This window comes from Phoenix dactylifera, chromosome 1 (genome assembly GCF_009389715.1).
Source record: "Phoenix dactylifera cultivar Barhee BC4 chromosome 1, palm_55x_up_171113_PBpolish2nd_filt_p, whole genome shotgun sequence".
NCBI lineage: Eukaryota > Viridiplantae > Streptophyta > Magnoliopsida > Arecales > Arecaceae > Phoenix > Phoenix dactylifera.
This window is the reverse complement of record NC_052392.1, coordinates 40072923-40095689: the sequence shown is the minus strand read 5'-3', so window position 1 is coordinate 40095689 and position 22767 is coordinate 40072923. Positions and strand designations below refer to the sequence as shown.

The 22767-nt window shown below is 36.8% G+C and overlaps 1 protein-coding gene across 1 annotated transcript; it reads right to left on the bottom strand.

The window, feature by feature from the left end:
* Positions 1–1329: 1329 nt before the first annotated feature.
* On the bottom strand, positions 1330–19612 carry LOC103706029 (probable membrane-associated 30 kDa protein, chloroplastic). Its single transcript, XM_039114467.1, has 11 exons — positions 19334–19612; positions 18624–18748; positions 18390–18500; positions 18156–18220; positions 17987–18068; positions 11688–11762; positions 4957–5027; positions 4781–4863; positions 3828–3892; positions 3666–3740; positions 1330–1721 (listed from the first exon to the last, which is right to left on the bottom strand). Exons 1-11 carry the CDS (start codon positions 19458–19460, stop codon positions 1602–1604), a joined length of 999 nt encoding a protein of 332 aa, XP_038970395.1. The 5' UTR covers positions 19461–19612; the 3' UTR covers positions 1330–1601.
* Between the last annotated feature and the right edge of the window lie 3155 nt (positions 19613–22767).

The following is a 22767-nucleotide window of genomic DNA, read 5'->3' as shown; positions in this document are numbered from 1 at the left end:
TTGTTTGTAATAAGGGGGTGGTTCTCTTGAGAACTTCGGGCGGGTGGCTGGCTGGCTGGCTGCCAAGGAGAGTTTTGGGAATGTTGTAGGAGGTGGTGGTGGTGGTGGTGGTGGTGGAGTGCTCAGAAGTTGGTTGCATGGATGAGTATTTATAAGGGGGTGGGTCGTGGTGTTTCATTAGTTAGTCTGGCAAAAGTGTGGACCAAGTACTTTGAAATGGTCAGACATGAGGAAAACAAGTGGGTGGCTCGGTGTTTTGCGTCCTTGGTATGTTTGTCACGGTTCAGCATTTTGGTGGGTGATGCCCCTGTTATTATATTGCTGAAGGGGGGAGAGGGCTAGACGTATTTGGGTCAATTTGGTAAATAGGATGGCAGGTCTCGTAATACTTTTTCATTCGCTGTGTTGAACTTGTTGAACCGATTGCGGCAAGTGGCGTTTGCATTGAATTGTACGGGAGGAAAAAAAGAGAGATTTATGACTAATTTCTCAAAAGGAAAGATATTTCTTGATGGCTTAATTGCCCTCCCTCTGAAGTCAAGGCCGTTGATTTGAAATATGGAAAGGAGAGGTTTGGGCTTCCCAGCAGGAAACGTTGTCTATAGACTCAAAATTCCAAAACGAGTTCCGCAAGTTTGCAGAGATTTTGGCAAGTTGCTCGACAGGCTTTGGCTCTAACTAAAATTAGGCGTATTTTTTTCTCACCGACTCGTGGATCATTCATTATTCATGCCAGATGGCCTCGATGTGTCAATGAGAGGATGGAGAGCCTTGATTGGTACCATCAGTATTCACCCCCTTAATCGACTAACCATCACAGGTGTTATTTTGCAGAAATTATGGTGTTTAATTGGAAAGGTGGTGGTGACGCTATGCCAGCCATTGTTGATGGTACCAGCATGAACTTTGGATAAATCCAAAGCTTTACATGGCTTGCATTGAATGTTTTGGCTTAATGATTTTAACCAGCATCCAGATACGGTTAACATGTCAAAAAGCCATCACCAACCATTCTGGACAATCAATAACATAATAACACTCACGCGGTCTTCACTTGCTTCCGGTCTGCAGCCATGGCCAAGTCTACTCCTGTGAATTTTTGACCGGCCAAGTCTAGCAGCCATCTGCCCCGCTCTTGCGCGGTCCACACGGTACGTTCGCACTGCGCCAACGCAAAGGCTTGGGAGTAGAGTTTACTAGTTTACCAGTTCATGTTCTCCGAAATGGGAACATGGCATCAAAAGAAAAAGACGGGGAGAACGGAAAAAAAATCCTCCATGGTGGAAGAAAAAGTCCACCATGCATTATAAATAGATGCGACCTGTATAATTAGGCGGAAAGAAGAAAGGAGTATCATAGCTTGACTAATTACAATAATATGTTGCTACTGAATACATGCTTTAATAAAATACCAAGGCACAATCCTTGATGTGTCAATAGTATAAAATCCTCCGATTTTATAATCTCATGAGATACTCCGATTTGTTCTTTTCAAGTATCATAACAAAATCCTCTGGTACTATAAAAAAAAAAAAAAGGCGTCTGAATTTACTGAGAGCAAGTGATGAGATGGACTTCCTGCAAGACAGCTGCTGAAAGCTCTAGTAGTCCTTGGCTTTTCTTCGCAATTCATTGAGCTCATTCTCAATCTCAATGTCTCGGAAAGGAAATGCTGCATTTGAACTGCTAGCTGCTGTTCTACCAGCAGGAAGTTCTCCTCTCTATAGACAGAAAATGAGATACATAAGAGAAACCAGACTCTTTCAACGTTCTGCATCTTTAGAATTTCAATGGAAACATTTACAACAGATCTGGATAAACTTCCCAGAAAGATTACGTAAAACATGATTTTGCAATCTGAGCAATGTAAACTTTTCACAGTCATGGTTGAAATTTTACTGGAAAAATAAAAGATGATAGTGCTATAAATCGAACAACTAATACCGACACCTCAGGGATTTATGGATTAAATAATCGAATGTGCAATGTGGAGGGGTAAGATGCAACTGGTGTAACAGCATCAAGCTGGTATAGAGGTTGAATCAGCAATCTTTGGACATGTCAGTTATCCTGTCGCTCACGATCACGGTGATGCTGATGGACCTTTTTGACAGTGCATGAAGGCAGCATGTGAATAAAACTATCACCACAATCATAGTATGATCATGGAAGAATGCATTCTTCCAACAATATGATTTAAAATCCATACAGATGCTATGAAGCATACACATGGATGGGGATATGGATATGACAGGATTCAATCACGCTGATATTACATATCTTGAACAAGAAGGATATAATATAGCTAGCATATGTTAATATATATACATATGCACCACACGCACGCGCATCATGCACATACACATATATACATAAGAACATATATGTACATAAACATGTATGTAAAAAAGCATCTATAAAATATGAGACTATTAAATAGCATCAACTTTTTATAAGCTCATAGTTCAACCATCATTCAAATCCATAGACCCCAATCCATACTGCATATTTTAATGTTAAATTACTGACTCCAAAACTGACTGTTCACCATTGAAAGGTTAATCATTAAAATTAAAAAAAAAAAAAACCTCCCCTCATCTTTGGAGCATGGGGAAAGTAATATCAAGCGAGTCTAGGAAGTACTGTGTTTTTTTAAATTCTACTAAATAGGATGCTTAACACAACTATCGGAAGCATATCTAAAGAGTATTGGTATCCAATATGGACATTTCATGTGATTTGAAGCATGGTACATCCTACTGATTTGTACATTTGCGTACTATGTGTACTATACCATACCAAAGTGATATACGGTACCGGGGGGGGGGGGGGGGGGATCATATCGAGTATCAGTATGTCGAACTGAATCCTTCACCAAATGTACCGACATTGTCACGTCCTACTGTACATTTGCGCACTATGTGTACTATACCATACCGAAGTGACATACGGTACCGGGGGGAGTGTACCGACATTGTACCAAGATGGTACCAGCAAGAGATCCGATACCGAGATCGTGAACCTTGATTTGAAGTATCTATGTTCCTTAGCAAACATATCTTTGCCAAATGCATCAACCACAAATATAGAAATACTAAAAAGCTAGCTTTGGCAAATATACAGTGTGCTACATAACCTAAACAAATAAATGGTATTGGTGGCTAAGCATTCTGAATCATAGTTACCAGAAGCGGGTTGGTTGCGGGATTGGAGAAGCAGGTCTCTTGAAAAATTAGTAAGAAAACACTTAGAAAGTGGGTGCAGGAGGAAATTCCGAGGAGTTTCAAAAACAGGTTCACTGCTCTAAATGGAAGATTCTTGATACTAACTTCTGGACACTAGGATGAAACTTCTGTGAACAAGCTTTAAGAATAGGAAGGGTAGCACTTTAATGACTAGAATACTCTCTCTGTGTGCTTGCGTGTGCATGTATCTTCGTGGAGTCATAATGCACCCATTTCTTACTAAGACGATGAAGGCCTAAAACGTTGAAAACTAAACTGATGCTTACTTCCAGGACCGCATAAAAATGGAACACGCACTAATCTAATTGCTTTTGAACATCAATACTAAGCTTCACTGATAAAAGATTTGAATAAAGGTTTCCTGCATTATAATAAACAAAGTATGAATATTGCCGATGATTTAATAGAAACAGACTGTACCAAAGAGCTTCCTGACAAGTCTCTTTTCATTTTTGCAAGATCATCATCCACTGATGAGCTTTCAAGCAATGCAAACTGCAAAAGACAAAAACGATTTAGATTGGATATATATTGTCCAGATGACAAAGTAGACTAAATTGGTACCAGTAAAATATTTGCTACCTTTCCTTCTAGGTCATCAGTTGTCAACTGATTAAGGGCCTCTGCTTGAGACTCCATTGCCATAACTGTCAAGAAAGAGTCAGAAACAATCCCAAACAATAGATTCCAGTAGGACAAAATATTAGCATTGTCCTGTCAGACGGATAAACATGAAAGAGACATAACACACTTCAAAAGATGGAATCAGATGCTGAGTACTCTCCCCCGCAACCTTTAAACTAATTTATGCATAGATATTAAGTAAACTTTTGAATGTGAAGGGAAGTGATGGTATAGAAGGACCCAGTATTGAAATATACCAGATTAATGCTTCCAACTCACAAGAGCAAAAATACTAATTTTAGTACTCAGGAATCAGTTTGGCACTCCTCTTCTGTCTATCATTAGAAAAGTGATTAATGATATGCATCAAAAGATTACCAAATAGCCAATTAAATACAAAACTCAAAATCCAGCATATTTTGATATGTACATCTCTTCAGTTAAGCGAATGAATTTATTGCAGGTATTGAGGATGTATATCAAAAATTAGGTACCCTGATCTAATTAAAAAAATCATCTACCCAGCATTTTCATATGCTGGCAAAATACGAGTTGATTTTCTCAACCTCTGCCATATTTAACTACGTGAGAGGATCACAGAAAAAACTTGAATCTGTCCAGGTTAAAATGACCTTCTCCATTTACCCATACTATGCAATCAAGACAATAGAGTTTTTGATGGATATACGTCCAAACCCAACAGTTTGAAGCTGCATATATTGTTGTGAACTGAAACACAAGGAATTTCAGGTCCTCCTTTAAGTAGTGGATCATGTTTAATACAATTACAAAATTCTTCTTGTATTCAAAAAAAAAAAAAAAGTTAAATCTTTCAGAAATCATTTTACCAGTAAGAGCAGCTATATAAAATGTGTTGGAGAAGTTCTACTAAAGGAGTCATAAGAGAATACCCTTTTCCTCCATCTTCTCAAATGCTGAAAGAGCACCACTTGTATTGACATTTCCCAACATTTCGCTCACTTTTGTTGCAGTCCTATGGTAAAAAGGTTTTCAAATCTTTAATGTACCAGCTTAAAAGGATTATAAGAAAAGTTGATATCATATATAAAAATAAATAGGAACAGACTTTGCTGACTGAGCACGAGCTTTTAGAGTATCTTTCTTTGACTTAGCTTCCTGTATCTTGCTCTCCAAAAGCTACATGAAACAGAAAATCAGTCAATTAACAAAAGAAATTCAACTCGTATGGTGGTTATCAAAGCATATTGCCAGAAGACAGTCATGTGATGCCAACATGATATATTGCTATGTAAAGGAAAATATGAATGTAAGGGGCTTGAGGACGGGTCATAATTGCTGTGCCATTTATGTGAATGGTGAAAGGAAGCAAAGATGTCACACAATGTTTGATTTGATATTAAGACATCGGTGATGTACTACATACAGCTGACCTTTGTCTCTCCCAGTGTATTCAAACCGAGAGAAAGCTTGTGCAACCTTGTAATCAAACTTGACAAAGAAAAGAGATAAATTTGCAAAGTTCTCTTTAGAATAGAAATATATTTAAAAAGATTATCATTCCGTAAAGATTCTTGAGTGGTTTTCGGGGTAAAATTTCTTTGAGATTTTTTTCCAAATCTAAAAGAGCTCTCTACCAACAATTTCTATGCTTTCAATGGATGGAAAGAGATGCTAAATCAGTAAGGATATTACTAACTGCATGACCTAATGCTAATGTTCTGGAGAGACAGGTATCTTCTCAACTTCCACATTGTGAGGTCTGCCCAGGCCTGGTTGATGGTTTTAGGAACAAGGAATATAGAAAATTGACCCATGGAAGGGTGGAGGTTTCTCAAGTCGGTATCTGGTTCCCAAATTCAGAAAGTACCTTGCCCTCTTAGAGGGAGGACGTGATCAGATGCAAATGTTGCTATCTGTTTTGCTGGTTCAAACTATCATATTGGTGATGTAGCTGGAATGCGTGTGAGGATATTCAAAAGCAAAGAAGGATCATGCAAAGATGGGCGGAGTGGTGTACGGTTCTTCTATACATGAGTGTCTATTCATCCTGAGAGTTCATAGAAAGAGCACATATAGGTGTCCAGGGAGGCTAATCTGCACTTCTTTTTTTGCCAATTTCCATCCTCTCTTCTGTCCTTTCCTGCTTATGCCACTTACCAGGGGCTTTTCCCTGCATTATATTTTTCATCTACCTCATGATTGGGCAATGGTTTATGTCCATCCTTTCACAAACATAAAAAGGAGGCAGGTATGGTTTGGTAAATAATAACAAAATTTTACTTACTAAATGTAACCAAGACAGCATACACCATCTACATTATAATCAAAGGGAACACACCTAACTCAGCCTTAGCACCTAAATGGTGCACATGTTGCAGTAAAGTCTGATGTTTCAAATGTCTTAACCCCATATATAAGGTTAGGATCAAAAGTTGTATATCTCAAGTCGGACTTTAATTATTAAAGATATGATTAAAATCTTCGAAAGGATTCATATATAGGATCACTGTAATCAAGGTTTTCTCTTTCTTTGACAAGTACCTAGCTGTAAAGACATGAGTATAAAACATATTGATCAAGTAGACTATATAAAGCCAAACAAGGGGTACTTAAGCAAAACTATGCAACAACACCCACTTAATTTACAAAATTTAAATATAATAAAATTCTTGACAAACATTCTATACACTTTCAAAGTCCAGGTGTCTTCAGCACCATGAGTTCTTGTGATGATAAGTTTTCAGTATTAAAAAAAATGAGTAAATTAGGTGTTGACTACATTTCACTAAGCCATTATTTTGAAACTACTGATACACCTTTAGGAAGAAGCAGCGAAAATATAGTAGCAAACTGATTGCCCAAAGTAAACCAATAAGAAATCAAAGTAAGAGCTCTTTTTTTTCCAGTGAATTTTTTTTGGTGAACAATAAAGAGCTCTTAAAAAGATGGTATAAGTAGGTTTAGATAACGGATGTTATTGTCAAGCTTCTTTCATTTAATGAAAACTTTTACTCCAGTAAATGAATTTGCAAGTGCATAGGAAAGAAAAGTTATATTTTTTCCATTTCAATCAAGATCTTCCACCTCAAGGAAATACTCTTGTGAAAGATTTGAAGCCAAATTGGATTGTTTTCGGCTGGAACTGAGAAGTTTTAGTCACTTGCAGGCCAAACTATTGAAACTAGCCAGCAGCATAAATGCTCCTTTTAAGCATGACATCAGTATTTACCATCATACAGAGTCATTTCCTTTTTAAGAATGCTTCTTTTGTTAGTCTTCTTTTAAGTGTGCATTAAACTTTTAGATTCCTACTAGCCAGGTTAGTCTTCATTTGTTAAGTATGCTTCTTTCCTTAATAATTTTCTCCAATTGTAGTTTAACTTTATAAGGCTATCAATATTATCACCTTTTAAGGGAATTTAGTAGTTAGTTTAGCTATTCCTGTCTTCAGTGAAGCTATCTCTATGCGGTTTCGCCTACAAGGCCTCTAAAATGAACGAGAAGAGCGGTTTTTTAGTGGAATGTGATAGAGAGCGAGATAGATAGATAGATAGAGAGAGAGATTGTAAAATAACTACCTTTCAAGGAAGGAATCCTCTCAATGGACAGGGATTTCCTAGGTGCCCACAGTAAATTATTAAGCAGAAATGCCAATACTTTGATACTGATTTTAAAATATTCCGAGTTTTTAAAGCTTACTGGGAAAAAACTGCACGAACATAGGAGATAGGCCTCAATAAGAATAATTAGCGAATGTGAATCCATAAGATAGACCTAAAACTGTCTGGACGAGGCTTGAAGGTTTTATATCATTATGACGAGAGTAATTTGTTTAACAATTAGCGGTTATTTGGACAAGTGGACAATGAGAAAAAGCTTTGCATTGTTTGGAAGAATCATGCACACAGTGGAAACAGTCTTGAGCCAATGCATATTCTCCTGCTATTTATGCGTAGCTGCATTATACTGGAAAATACTAAAACACGAGGGAAGGTGCATTAAGACCCTTAGACGTGAAAAGTTATTACCAGGTTAAATAGCATTGAAGTATGGTATGTTCTGTAAACCAGTCCGTACTATGGAAACATTTTGGAGTAGTTTTTCTTATATCGCTTAGAAACCCAGATGATGTTATGCAAATATAAGATGAAAGTGGCACAAGGTTGAAAAGTACTTGACAATTGTGAAAGCTTCTTGGAAGCATGAAATCCAAAGAATTATCAAAAGTCATGAGGGATTTATCAAAAGTCATCTAACCAAAGAATGATTAAGCTTCCATTTTATTATTGGGCAGTTAATCCATTCCCTGGCTTGGACATCTTCCACCCAGCCTCCCCTCAATCTAACCTATCACACCAAGGATCCTATATTCAGTTTTGGTTTCATCCTGACAGAACAAGTTTCAGTGTCAGTATTTTCAGCAGATCTATTGGTTTTGCTCTTGATTTGTTTGTTTTAAAAGAAAATACCAAAAAAACCAAGTAAAACATTCAAAAATTTAAACAAACCAGATAATATATTAGAGAACACTGGTGAAGTGTATTATATTGTTTAGGACCTTCGGATATATTATTTCAGTGGTCTCGCACTGCACCAGTCAAAAAAGAAATTCAAAAAAAATCAAAATGGTTAAAATCCTGTTCAAGGTGTAATATCATGTTTTCATTTAAACACAATATAACAATTGAAAATTTACATGTCTGTGATATTTGAACCTTAGGGTAGTCATCTTTGTCAAAAATTTACTTTTCCTCCAAATTTAAACCTAATGTTAAATACATCTAGATATTCTTAAAATTCACAAATTCTAAGTTTATTCTAAAGAACATGATTTTGACATTCAATAATGAATAAATGAAAGGAAAAATCATAAATGTACAACAAATTTTCATTAGTTAGTTTGGCTGAAATTCTGAATCTGACCCTAGTTTTGCATTGTTTCTGACTCAAGCTAGGACCTCAAGATTCAATTACAGAGTTCCTGATGAAACTTCAAACCATGTATCTCACAAATGTTAATATTTTGAATACCTAAAGGGACAATGAACTGACAGGGAACCAGTAGTTGGTAGATTACCTCTACTAACATGAGGTACCTGGCCAGCCACACTAGTTGTATGCCAGTACACGTTTTTTGGATAGATTAGTCAACTGAAACCCTTCAAGGGAAGAGCTTATATTGTTCATGTTAGATTAGCCATAACTGCAAACCTGTGATGCCAGTTTGACAAAATTTGTCATGCAACTTTGATGTTGAAAGGTACTGGCAACAACAATCATAATAATTTGCTGGAGATTTACTATATTGAGCTGAAAATGATGGTAGTTATAATAAAAAATCAGAATTAAAATACAGATAAAAGTGAATCAGAATAATGGCATCAAGGTCGGAGAAACCGGTACCGGACACCGTACTGGTTCTCCGACGGCACAAGCCGGTACCGACGAGCGAGGGCACGATATCGTGGGAGAGAGGAAGAGAGAGAAAGAGAGAAGAGGAGAAAGGGAGGAAAGCAGATGCCGGCGGAGGGCTGGTAGAGGCCGCAGCTGCCGCGGCCGCTGCCGGTCCTCCTGTTTCGTTCTTTGCCCGCCGGCGGCCACTGCCGGTCCTCCTGTTTCGTTTTTTGCCTGCCGCCGGCTGCAGCCAGTTCTCCTGTTTCGTTCTTCGCCTGCCGGCCCTCCCGACCTCTCCCTCTCCCTCTCCTTCTTCGGCTTCAACAATAGGTTTCGTTTCCGTTGCCGGAACCGTCCAGTTCGGGACGGCTCCGCCAACCTTAAATGGCATTTTAATAAAAATCTTCTTTTCTTTTTTAAGGGAAGAACCCCCCCCCCCCCCCCCCCCCACCACCACCACCACAAAAAAAAAAAAATCTTTTAGGTTTTATTAGAAGAGACAAGAAAAATTATAAGACATATGAGTAACTTTGGACATAGGGAGAGATTAAAAAAAATCAAAATTTTGATTGGGCTTTGATAGATTTAACCATATAACTTTTAAAATTCTAAATTTTCTTAAATCATCTAAGCAAACATGTTTTGGGATACATCAAACTACCAATGGAAGAAAACCATCCAAAAAAGGAAAATGGCTAAGGGGATGGACAACAGCCAGAGAAGAGTTGAATACGATGAGGAGATCTTCAGATAATTGAAAGATCAAAGAGAAAGCAGATAAGTTTGAAAAACAATAAGAGCATATAAAGTGAAGAGAATATAGCTTACTTTATCATCAAACTATCAGAGCAGAAGAAGACACTTGCTCAAAGCATGGAGTCATACAATGGAAGAAAAAAAAAACCACTTGATTTTATTGAATAAGTAGAGATGTATTATAGATTGAGGGAGGAGGTTGCAGATACTTTCTTTCCTTTTTTTTTGTCGCGGGGGGGGGGGGGGGCTGTGGGGTGGGGTGGGGTGTGCACAAAAGCAATGACCAGGTTGCCTGTTGCCTTTGAAGCTTGGCTCTAGATGATAGACTAGCCATAAGCTTGGCTAGCACTTGCCAAGGATGAAAGAAAGGACCTTTGCCAATGAAGCAGTGAGTCATGGCCTCATGGATTGCTTGTAGCTCAAGGAGCAGAAAAAACAAGAACAAAAGAAACACTTTTTCTTAAGGAAACAAGTGATGCTCCTATGATGACTCAGTATAATGTAACATGGACCTTTGTGTAAAGAGACACTCAAAAAGATAAAAAAAAAATATAAAAAGGAAGAACTTATAAAGTATGGTCACATAGAACGCCATGCACAGAGACACTTAAAATTTCAAAACTTAATCCTATTGACTTCAAAATCTTCCTAATTAAAGGATTCAGATGTTAAATACTACCTATGTCATCAAAACTACCCGATGATAACCAAGTAAATTCAAAGATTAAAATATTAATAAAAAACTTAGTGATTCCCTTATTCCCATTTCGCCAAGATATCTTAAAGTAGGAAACCTAGTTTATGCAGCAACCCTATTTGGGATATAAATTTCAAATTTGAACAAAAATAGAAACAAAATATCTAAACTGCCCTTAATCTTCCATGGCAACTGAAACTGAAATAACTAACAAAAGAAAGAACCCTTTTACCTCAAGAGAGAAGTAAAGGCTTAAACCTTGGACTAAAAGATGTTAGCTTGTTTTTTATAAAAAAATTTGAACATAATATTAAGAAATTAAGGATAAAGGAAAAATAAATAAATTTTATTCTCCATGGAGACAAATGTAAAAGACACCTAACACTCCATAAAAGTCACAATGACTTTAAAACCTTTCTATCACAACCTGTACCTAAAATAGATTGGGGATCCAAGAATATAAAGTAATTCTAACTAGATCCTAAACTTCAACAAAATAAAATAAAAATATAAACCTTCCCTCAAAATACTAACTGACACGAATTAACCAAAAGTATACATTCTCTTTTCGCTGAAACTGATCAGTTCAACCAAAACTATTCTCCAAAGTTATCTTAGAAAGAAACCAAAATGCCATGCTTAGATATGCAAATGTTGCATCCTTACAAAAAGTTTATGTTGAAAATAATCATTTTTGTTTGTTATCTTTCCTTATTCAGACTTCAGTCTCTAAATAACTTGACCATTTTAACCTAAAAAGAGAACATGCTACCAAATATAAAAGATAAGATTTTACAAAATATATCACTATCATAAATATCAAGACCCCATTGGGTGATTGCAGTAAAAATAATTTCTAAGTTCAACTAAAGAGAAAATCAGAGGAAAGGACATAGTTTGAGATGACTCATATGCCTAATCAGAGTAAAACATTAACAGGCAAAAAGAACTGCAACAATAATATGGCCAGGCACAGATATTATGCTCACCCGGGTATTGGATACAAGATTATCAACCACACCTTTTTGCTGATCAAGCTGAGCTCTTAGGGAGCTTGCATTATCCTGAAATAAAAAAGAATAATTAAAGTAATTAGAGCCCCAACAGAAAAAAGGAAATCAATGTTAAATTTCACAGAAATTAGTAAAGACTAGTGTTCCTCTTTTATCACCACAAATTACACTAACTAGCACAAGTGGTCACATAGGATGAACGCATATAAAAGCAAAGCACTTGCACAGGCACACATAAATATGCACTCTACATATATATAATTGTACATACATTTGTGCATAAAACATTTTCTTGTAACATTGTTCTATAAGCAATGAGGTTTGTCATATCAGATCCCAAAGAATTTGATTGACCTAGAAGCAAGCAATATAATTTACTTAAAATGTTTGTCTCTATGAAATTTCCTAGTTAAAGTGTTAAACAAGTTACTACAAAAGGTTTTTCATTTCAATCCCTGCACCCAAGCTCTACTCTCCACCAAATTGTACAATTGATGTTCAGCTGTCTCTGCCATTTGAGCTTAGAATAATGATGAATATTCAATGCTTCAATTAAGGTTCATAAATGAGTTTAGTATACATTTACAAATTACAATAGACTTTGAAAGTGTTGTAAGCTGTCAATGCCTTAACGCATCCTAAATTTTTAGTTTATTAAAATAGGACAGAACTTAAGAATATAAGTTATGTAGTTAATCGATTAGGTCTACCCCAAGGGTCATCTGAGTTTGCCAATATCATTAACTTCTATATTACACTACTTGCATACTACTACAAGAGCAAAATCTCCTAGACATAATTGACTGATAGAGGCAAAAATAAAAACTCTACATGTAAATGTGGTTAGTGAATCCTGACTCCATAAATCATTATTTACCGACCCACTTAGAATACAGCTGAATAAGTTAAAATACATGTATATGATAGATATACTTAATCAGGATGTGATCTCCAAAAAGGATTTTTTGCATGTATGTTTAGTTCTTTATGTTTGCTACATAGATATATTATGTACAACCATGTCCGTTACAAATCTACACCTTAATTTTTACACAAACAGAAAGTGCACATCTACAGAACTTTAATCTGGTGGGGATCACAGCCATTCAGGCTTCCTATCACATGCATCACATGTGACCTGACACTGGTGTGTAAACATGCATGAGCATACTTTGCAGTTTTAAAAACCAGAGATGGTAGGTCATAATTCTAGGCAATGGAGAAATCCTGAAGAATGGGGAAAAAACTGGAGTATTAGCACATAAAGGTGCATATAACTGATCCATGATCAGGATCAGACTGCTGTTTACAGAAAATTTCAGACACAAAGTAGCATTCATGGGGAACATCAACATAAACAAAATTGATCACAGATAAAGTAATAAATTCTTAAAAATCAGATGAAAAATATGCAGTTTACAGTTGACAATAATCAATAAGGATTAAAATGGTTAAGAAAATAGAATTAGTCTACTCAATCATAAATATTATCTAAGTACTCATATTACAGATCAGAATACTTGAAAAAGAAAATTAAGAAAAATCAGATCCAAAAAAAAAATAAGCACATGATCACTTCTGCATCCTATCTGCAAGGTCTTATACTCCTTTAAGTGTGGAAACTTCAGAGTTGTTCATTGTAGATATTCAATACTTACTATTAATAGTCTAACTATATACTTACTCTTTGAACCGAGCTAGTTTATTTCTTTGAAAAGCAATATTTGCTAATCAAACATCAATTAGATAACCTTTTCAGTAATTCAAAGAATTTTATTGATATTTCAGGATGACTATTTTCCTCCAGTTAAGCCTCTTGACATATATTGGTGCTCTTGAAGCATATGTCAGCATAGCTTAACCATGATCAGGTGAAGACACATCATAACAAAATTACATTTTTTTCACAAGCTATAGGCATAGATGTATATAAACATGATATAAAATAGGAAGGACAAGCACTAATTATAATGTGTTATGATGACGAAAGCCAGATATATAGACAGCAATGTACTCGACAACAATCAATTCTTTTAGACACTTCATACAAATGAAACTAAAAAAGAAAAAGGATAAACTTTCATCACATATTTACAAATTGTATGGTCTTATCAAACCAAGCTCAACCACTCGTCAACTTTCCTCTAAAAATCTGCTTGCTTTCTTCCTCACAAATCTGCCACCAGATGGCATGAGGCAACAATCCTCAAAAGAATTCATAGCTGTTGTGAACATGGATCAAGTATTGTGTGATGTACCCGTGCTAGTAATCAAAAGTTATGATAGGATATGTTTGTGAACTGGGCTGTGCCAACTGACATGGACCAATACTAGGGCTGTTGAACAAGTGAGTTGTTTGTGAGCTATTCATATCCAGCTCAAAATTTGACTAGGTATGGGCTTGCTCAATTAATGAACAATCTAGGATTGAGCTCAATATCTCATCTTGAAATATAAACAGGCCAGGCTTGAGCTGTACTTGGCTTGCTCTCAATTGAGCCCAAAATATGGATAAATACTCCTCCAATTTATATAATTTTACATTACATGCTTATTCAGCTATTACTTAGTGATCAAATATATTCTGTTCTTATCATTAAATGTTAAGTTACTATTAATAAAGAAAAGAGTATTGAACCACTAGATATCAATTTAATAGCTATAATATAATGCATGTCTTAGCCATCAGATTTCTGGAAGAACTAAAGGCTGAGTTTTATAGAAAAAAAGCAAGGCTTGCTTTAAACTCCCCCATCTTAAAGCCATAGATTCGCTACCAAGTCTTATCTTGCTCTCGCTCTCCCCGCTTCCTCCTAACTCTGTCAGGTCTGAGCTCCCAATCCCACCTCTGGCCACCATCCCCCATTCCTCTCTCACACTTTGTCAGCTCCAAGCTCATAACCTCGATCGCTCTCCGTCCCCACCACAATGAATGAAATATGGGCCACCATTTCTCATCCTTGCTGGTTTCAAGCCATAAGGATCTGCAGTTGGGCTTCAACTGCCAATAACCAAGAGGTTTTTGCCCTCCCTCCTCAAGACCATTCTTTGAGCTGAGCTCCAACATCACCTCCCTCTCTCACTCCATTCATCACCTTAATCCAGCTAAACAAGCCAAAAGCTTGAGCTAGCTACATCTTTTATGAGCCAAGCTTGAACTGGATTTAGCGCGCGTGCAAGAACACAGATTGAGCTCAGGATTGACAAGTGTCTGAGCCAAGCTTGAGCTAACCTTGGATCACTCGTGTTCAGCCAGTTTACACCCCTAACAGATAAAGATCAGCATGAATGGCATAGTACTACACTGTCCCTGTGACATGCATGTAATTGGTTGGCACACTACATTCCTTGCAATATGGACTTGGACGCATCGACACCTTAAGTCACGGCTGTGAAACTTAGTTGACCCCACTCAAGTCTGAAAGGTGGCTGGTTATAAACTAGAGAGTTGACCATAATTCAATATATTTTCCCAATCTACCCAAAGCAAAGTAGAAAGAGTTGGCAAGAAGGGTGCACCCATCCTCTCTAATTTTAGCAACTTTACATTTTCAACGGCTTATGACAACTATGAAGCTTCCCCAAGGTCATATGCTGAGAAATGCGTGGATTTTAAACAAATGCAGGGGCCTCCAAAACCAACTGCTATTCTAACCACCAGAGCATCAAAACATTCCCTCTACCTGTAAAGAGGAAAACAGGAAACATCATGGCAATGTTTTATTTGAGTATAACAAATACATAGAGCTTGGAACAAGCATTATGCTTTTTACTTGTAACCAAGGTACGCCATACCCTACCGAACTAGACGGTACGAAATGTACCGTATTGTACCGGTTTGGTACTGGTACACAATACAGGGGGCGTACTAACACTCGGTATGAGGGATGTATCAACACTCGATACACCAAACCAGGCCCATACCGTACAGTATCGACATAGTGATAGGATGGCACTGGATACGGGGTTTAGTACTAAGACGACATACCTTGAGCATAACTGTTCCATGGGGGACTTGTCGTAAGATACTCCTTGGCATAAAAGAATCTTCTATGATTACTTTTTAACTTTTTATGGACGACATGTCCCTAATTCAAAAGTTATTCCAGAAATGGTAGCCAAACGAAAAATGGAATAACTTGTAGCATAACTATGCCTGTAGGTATGACTTTTTTTACTATATCCATTTTTCTTGTTCCCAAACCAAATGCAGTCAAAAGTACGGTCTGTCGTACCGGTCCGGTCTGGGACCGGTACCGGATCAACGTTTTGATCTGGTACCGGTAGTTTATTGTTGGAGAACCGGTACGGGACCGGTTCGGCCTGGTTCGGACCGGTACTAGTACGGCGGACCTCAAAACAATTTCCACAAGCTTATTAATGTTGGTGAATGCACTAGTTCATTGATTATGGCCATTTGGTAGGTGCTCAATCATTTGCAGAATGATTATGTCAAAGCAAGATAAGGGGAAATAACTACAAGAGATAAAAGGAATTAAAATTCACAGGCTCTACCCAAGAATGGATATTCATAGTTAGCCATCAAAGGATCAAACAATGGAAAAGTTGTCTGAGTTCTCATAAAAATCCTTTCTTGAAACAATAAGGGTCTGAGGTGCAAAAGAAAGTATATCTATCACAATCTTTACTCAACTCAATTATACAATTGGCTTTTCAAGGGACTAAAATTCCGATCTAAATACATATCTTTTGAAAAAGATTGGAGGATCCGGTTTAATTGAGATCAGAATGGTGAATATTATAGAATTTGCAATTTACAACATTTTCCTCAAAGATAAAAAACTAACATGTAAGTCTAGAAACAACTAATAAATTTTTGTTTTTCTCCTGGACCTCAACAAATTAAAAACAAAAAAGCATAGAAGAGTTGAATGGGAGATGCTCTTATTGCTCTAATATCATTCTTTAGCTCCTAGTCCAGCGTGACTTAAAAATAGATGACTAACTAATCTACATAAGCTAGCAGACTTTTCAATAGGTGCTAGGAAGACAACAAATAGTCTTCATGTATTTCTTGATACATGCTCTCAGCTTTGGAAAACTCCTTTCTTTATATAATATGTCTGTTGATGCAAGTATGAAAGAAGAATATTTTGTCTATTATTTGGCTTTTTCTTTTCGTATGCTCTCCATTTATATTTTGCTTTTATTTAGCTTTCTTGTTTCAGTATATTCTCCATTTCCCGTCTGCATGTCTTAAAATGTTTTCACCAGTTGGTGGTTAATTCTTGACCTTTAGTTTAAAAGATAAAGACTTGTTGTCCCCTCGCTCATATTACATTTTTTCCATATTCAATTTCACCGGCATCATCCATCTGAACCTTTTTTCTTATAAAAAAAAGGAGAAAGAAGTTCCATAATTCTTTGTGCCAAACATTTCCCTTTACACCCAAGAGGTACTCTATCAAATTTCTTCGTCATGATATCCTAATATTGCTATCCAAAAATTCCTATCCCAGTAACAAGATTATACCATACCCCAAAACATAAGTATTTGGCACACATACCTTATCCACCAACACCCCACCCCCACCCCCACCCCCCGCCCCTAGGAGGAAAAGTACTGCCACTCCCGGTGACCAAAAACCAATGGATATTTCAAAATTTTCAACTAACCAAGGCTCATATCCTGTGTAATTAAGATAGGATTGACATATTGTATCAAGATTAGATGATCTAAAGGCTACCTACACTTGAACCATCAAATGAAAAATCAATGACAACTCTTTGAAAGATGGGTAAAGGAAGTTGAACAAAATATAAAAATTGAAGGTGGTGACCCTCACTTGACCCTAAAACTCTCAAAGTAGTTGTACTACGAGCCATTGATTTGGAGAGAAAAGATAACTTACAGTTTCAAAGCAAAAAAGCTGATCATAGGAATAAAAACTATCACTTCTCAGAGGAGGTTGTAGAACCAATTTAATATAGAGATTAGCTTCTATCTATTTGCAAATGGAAATCATCAGACTAGGAGTTGCTTACACTACCAGTAGTGGGGGGAAAAAGAGCAGGCACACCCCGCTTTTGCGAAATTTCAATTAGAAAATCTCAAAACACCTTCTATTTTCTCATTATTGTTTAATTTATTGAGGTGACAGAACATTTAAGAAGCCTATATCAAAACTGATACACCACTACATTTCAATAGGCAATCGAGTTTACAGCAAAGGCTCCCCTGGAGATGAAAATAAATAATAACAATAACAAGGCTTTCAAAATTATGGTTTATTAACTTCTAAAAAAATACCTACAGCATAAGATTTACGTCTCTTAAGGGCCTCACGAGCAAGATCCTCATCCCCTTTTTCCAGAGCAAGTTGTGCCCTACGATACCTGTTAATAAAAGTGAAGCTACCAGTTAAAGTTTTTATTCACAGATATCAACTTTGTAGTAAAGTAGTATCTCAAAGATGACATTACCAATCATCAGAAGCTTGCTGTGTAGCTCTATATTTGTTCTCCAAACGCTTCTGGGATGCTAATACCTTAAACATAGAAGAATGATGTGAAAAGATAACATAAAAAAAGAAAAGAATGAAACTGGCAGACTAGTGTAAGCATGAATGAATGTAGATCAAAGCCGGATTAGTGAAAATAAATATTTTTCTGCACGATATATACTTGCTGATATAAAGGAGGTGCCAAAAGTCAAACCTGAGCGGTGGCTTGGCGCATCTTTGTCAAGTCATTGTTCATGTCCATTACAGCTTGTTCCAATATTTTTTCTGGATCTTCAAAAGAACTTACGATGGCATTTACATAGGACTACAGATGTAATAGGATTACCAAATGACATTCATTAGTTGAAAGAATAAGAACTCAAGAAGAAGGAATTAACAATTGATATCATAAACTGACGTCATGGAATACTTGTTCATTAAATCTCACCTTGATTACCCTGCCTAGCCGATCAAATAGGTTCATCTGGGCACCAAGACCACCCCCTCCAAGCCCACCACATCTCTGTCTGTTAAACCTGGATGTTCGAATCTCCACGGCTTTTAGAGCACCCACTGCAAAGCATAAAAACAAGAACTTCCATATATGGCCTTGACAAAGAAAGAAAAGGTTGCAACAAAGGAAATTGCACAAACATCTATATTGCGACCACTTGTTGAACACAAAAAGTCCAGTGAATGCTGAAAAAACACTCCAAGGATCCACAATGGCAAACCGTGGTGTATAAAATAAAACGTCCAGATAATTTATGCCGCCCCTTCAGCCAATACAGTATAATCTACCCTAAATTCCAAAACATGCGAGAAAGAAAGTTTTTCCTTTCAATGCTCCCATCTTTATAATAATTTTTTCCTTCCTCAAGAACCCTCAATCATCATCTTTGTATCATTAGATCAATATATAAAACCAAATACCACCTCCCACGAACCCATCTAAAAATTCACCATTAATTGATAAAAATATTAAAGAAAACGTCAAAGATTAGCATGAGATGCCGCTGATTGTTGTGAGCCGTTGTTCAGAGTTCAGACAAAATGGATCCCACCATGTTCGCAATCCAAGCGATCATAACAGGGCAGTCGAATCGAAATCAGAGCCAAGGTACATCGAAAAACCAGTACAAAGATGGGAATCCATACCTCCGCCGTTAAAGAAGGAGGTCCGGAGGGGTGGGCAAGCGACGATAGCCCTCTTGGGAAGGGCTCGCAGTGAGGCCGACGGCGGGGAGGCCACCCTCAGGCCGCCAATAGGGGCCTTTATCGCCATTGCTGATAGGGGGGAAAAAATCAAAATTTTCTTTCTCGTGGATTCGAGGGCGGAGTTCTTGGGGGAACAAGATAGGAGGAGGTGTGCGCTCTCTCTCCCTCTCTCTCTCTCTCTCTCTCGGCGAACCAGAAGAGAATCTAGAAACCAGTGGACTCCGGTGCGAGTCCACCACAGATTCACAATATACTGTCGTTCGCACGCGAGGTGCACGTGACAGGACAGGAGCATTGGATGATTTTATTTTGAATGTTTTACATAAATACCCTTCTACAATTTAAATTTACATAAATAGCTTCTTAAAATTTATATTTATTCCTGTATTCTCATAAAACACTGTTCCTGCACAAATACTCCTAATATGACGGTTCTTCTAATACGTTAATAAAAAGCATATTTATTTTAATTAAAAATAAAATAAAATTTTGAAATTACTTTTTTGTCTTCCATCAGGATCACTTTATAAATATTTCTTTTTACGCATCTACCCATTAAGAATATTTTAGTCATTTTAATTTGAAACCGTTAATTTTTTAACTGCATTACATAGTGTGAGTACATATAAAAAAAATAAGAATAAAAAAAGTAGAATAACAAAACAAGTGTTTTACGAGGGTATACATGTACATATTAATTTTGAAAGATTATTCATGCAAAATTAGATATTTAGAAGGATATTCATGTTAAAAAAAAAATCTTTTATTTTCTTGATCTTTAAGTCTTGTCACTAGTATAAGCTAATCCTAGCCATCAATTTCAATAGTACTAGATTTTGTTTTGCTGAACATCTGTCATTTACGAGCACAAGATATCCCGGGTCATTTCTTTTTAACTTAAAACATAATGAATTATGATACTCCTCGCTGTCCACAGATTCTCCTGAGTTCATACAAATACTTTCTCAATTCTGACATCCATTTTGTCCCCGTGCGATGTGATCGAATTCATTCAGTTGATAGGCATTCTGTTTATAATTCGTTTTTTCTTATTGCCTTGTCATCCTTTCATATGTGATCATATCCAAGAAGCATAGCCTAATTCTTATGCACCAACAAGTAAGGACTGGTCTTTATTTTCATGCCACCAAGCATCTCAGTTACATCAGCTATATATCTATTCACCTATTCTCAAGTTTAGAGAGTGTTGAATTAAAGAGGCCTAATCTTCCGATCAGAAACATATATGTATTTATGTGAATGTCTATTTTCAGGCTTGGTTTTGCCAAGTTCAAGCTCACTTCTGTTCCCTCTCTTACAAGAGAAAATTGAACTACATGTGATATATTTGTAAGTGTCTCTTCTTCTTTTTCTTCTTTTTTTTTTTTGGTTGCCGAAGCGGATGTATCATACAATTCGGATACGAATACGTCCAAAAAAGTCAAACGATAACAAGTCCCAAAACGCACCGGGTAATCCCCTCTCTTCTAGCCAAAGAGTCTCCTCAGAATGGTTAGCCACATATGAGACTACCCAATCTGCTGCCCTGTTGGCCTCTCAATATACATGCTTTGTCTGCAAAGCCATTCCACCACTGATCATAGCCCGAATATCCCTAAGCACCGGTGGTACTCGTCCATCCCTCTCACTCCCTGCTGAATACAACCAAGAACTATAGCTGAATCGCCCTCAAGCACGATAACATTGGCTCGCAGCTCACGCTAAGTATAACATACACCAGTCCAGGCAGCTCGCCCTCAACACTTTTTTTTTTTTTTTGGAGTCATCGCTGTAACAGTCAGTTTTTTATCCACCTAGTCATTTTCTTTTAGTGAGCTGGATGAGTACCAATTGTTGTTTTTAAACCTCTACATGTTTGGGGGGACCCATGGTTACCGTACTATTATCGTTGATCTTAATTAATTATCTTATTGTAAGAAATTGAGAGGAATACCATGCATCACACCATGCACTGCCACTCATGTGAACTAAAACATCACCCAGGGTAGTATGGCAGGTTCTTCTTACAATTTTGTATGAAAAAAATAAATTTATTTCTAATAGAGTTGATCATGAGCTGGGCCTCAGGTCTAAACTATATTTATTTTTGTCAGATTTTGGGTCAGGCTTATTCAAAATTTAATATTTGTTGTGCTCAAATCCGAACTATGATCGGCTCTAATTTTTAGAACAAAAAATTTGTTAATGAAAAATGCCCGCCGGAGGACTTTTCTATTATTTAAAAATAATAATAGGCACCTATTTGAGCAAGGTTATTTTAATTGTCTTGCAAGCGTCTGAGCGCTAGATAATTTTAGACCATGCCTCATCTTACATGGATTCAGTTCCTGTCTTCCTATAACTTGAAAGCCGGTCAAGTTATAACAAGCTTGGACAATTGTACAACTATATGCTAATTAAACTTAGATCAGTGGACTGGTAAATTTAAACCTTATCTTAATCACTTCATGCCCACCGTATCTCCCAATCCATAATGAGAAGACCATATCAATTAAACTGAGTTCATGTACCATATCATGACTAATCAATATTTTTTCCCAATTTTGCTGTAATTATTGTTTTATCATTTGATTGAATTAGATCCACTCTGAAATGGACCCATCCAGATCATATACACGAATGGACCATAAAAGCATGAAGAATCCCTCCCAAAGTACTTTAAGATTTCATATGAATACTCATGATTGTTTGAAAAATCCATAACCTCTAATAAACCTTAAATTAAGTTTAGATACCAACCTTCCCAAGTCTAAATCAAACTAGTCTTCTCCTAGATAGTATTGATGGTTTTCCAAGTCAATTGAGATAGCACAATCCATCCACACCTCTTTCCTGCACCTTGTAAATCATTTTTAAGTCCAAGTTAAAAATATTTATTTTGAGCACAACAAAATATTTCGAATTAATTGTTCTTCTATTGCTTTTCTAAACATGCATTTGTATATATACTAGTTATGATAAGCCTCGAGACTGACCATAACTAACATGGTAGATTGACTAATGAGAGCTCATCATGAAGCCTCCGACTAACCCGTCAAAGCCTGCCATGCGAGCATAAGCTATAGAAGGCAACAAAAGCAAGTCAGCAGCTGAAAAGGCAAAGCCAGTCATTTCCCAAGGGAGCATATACTTGTCAAATTTGTGATAATATCATAATAGAGCTGATGGCTTTATGGATTTTAAATATGCATCACGATTGGCGCCAGGATATAGAATTGATATAACAATTTAATTTGCAGCCCTCCTTGCAGTCCCTCAATGATAACACCGTCCTTACAGAAGTTTGTCAAACTCCTTGGGTGTTTTTTGCAATCTAATGTTGGACACCATGTATTAAGGAAATTTCAACCAAG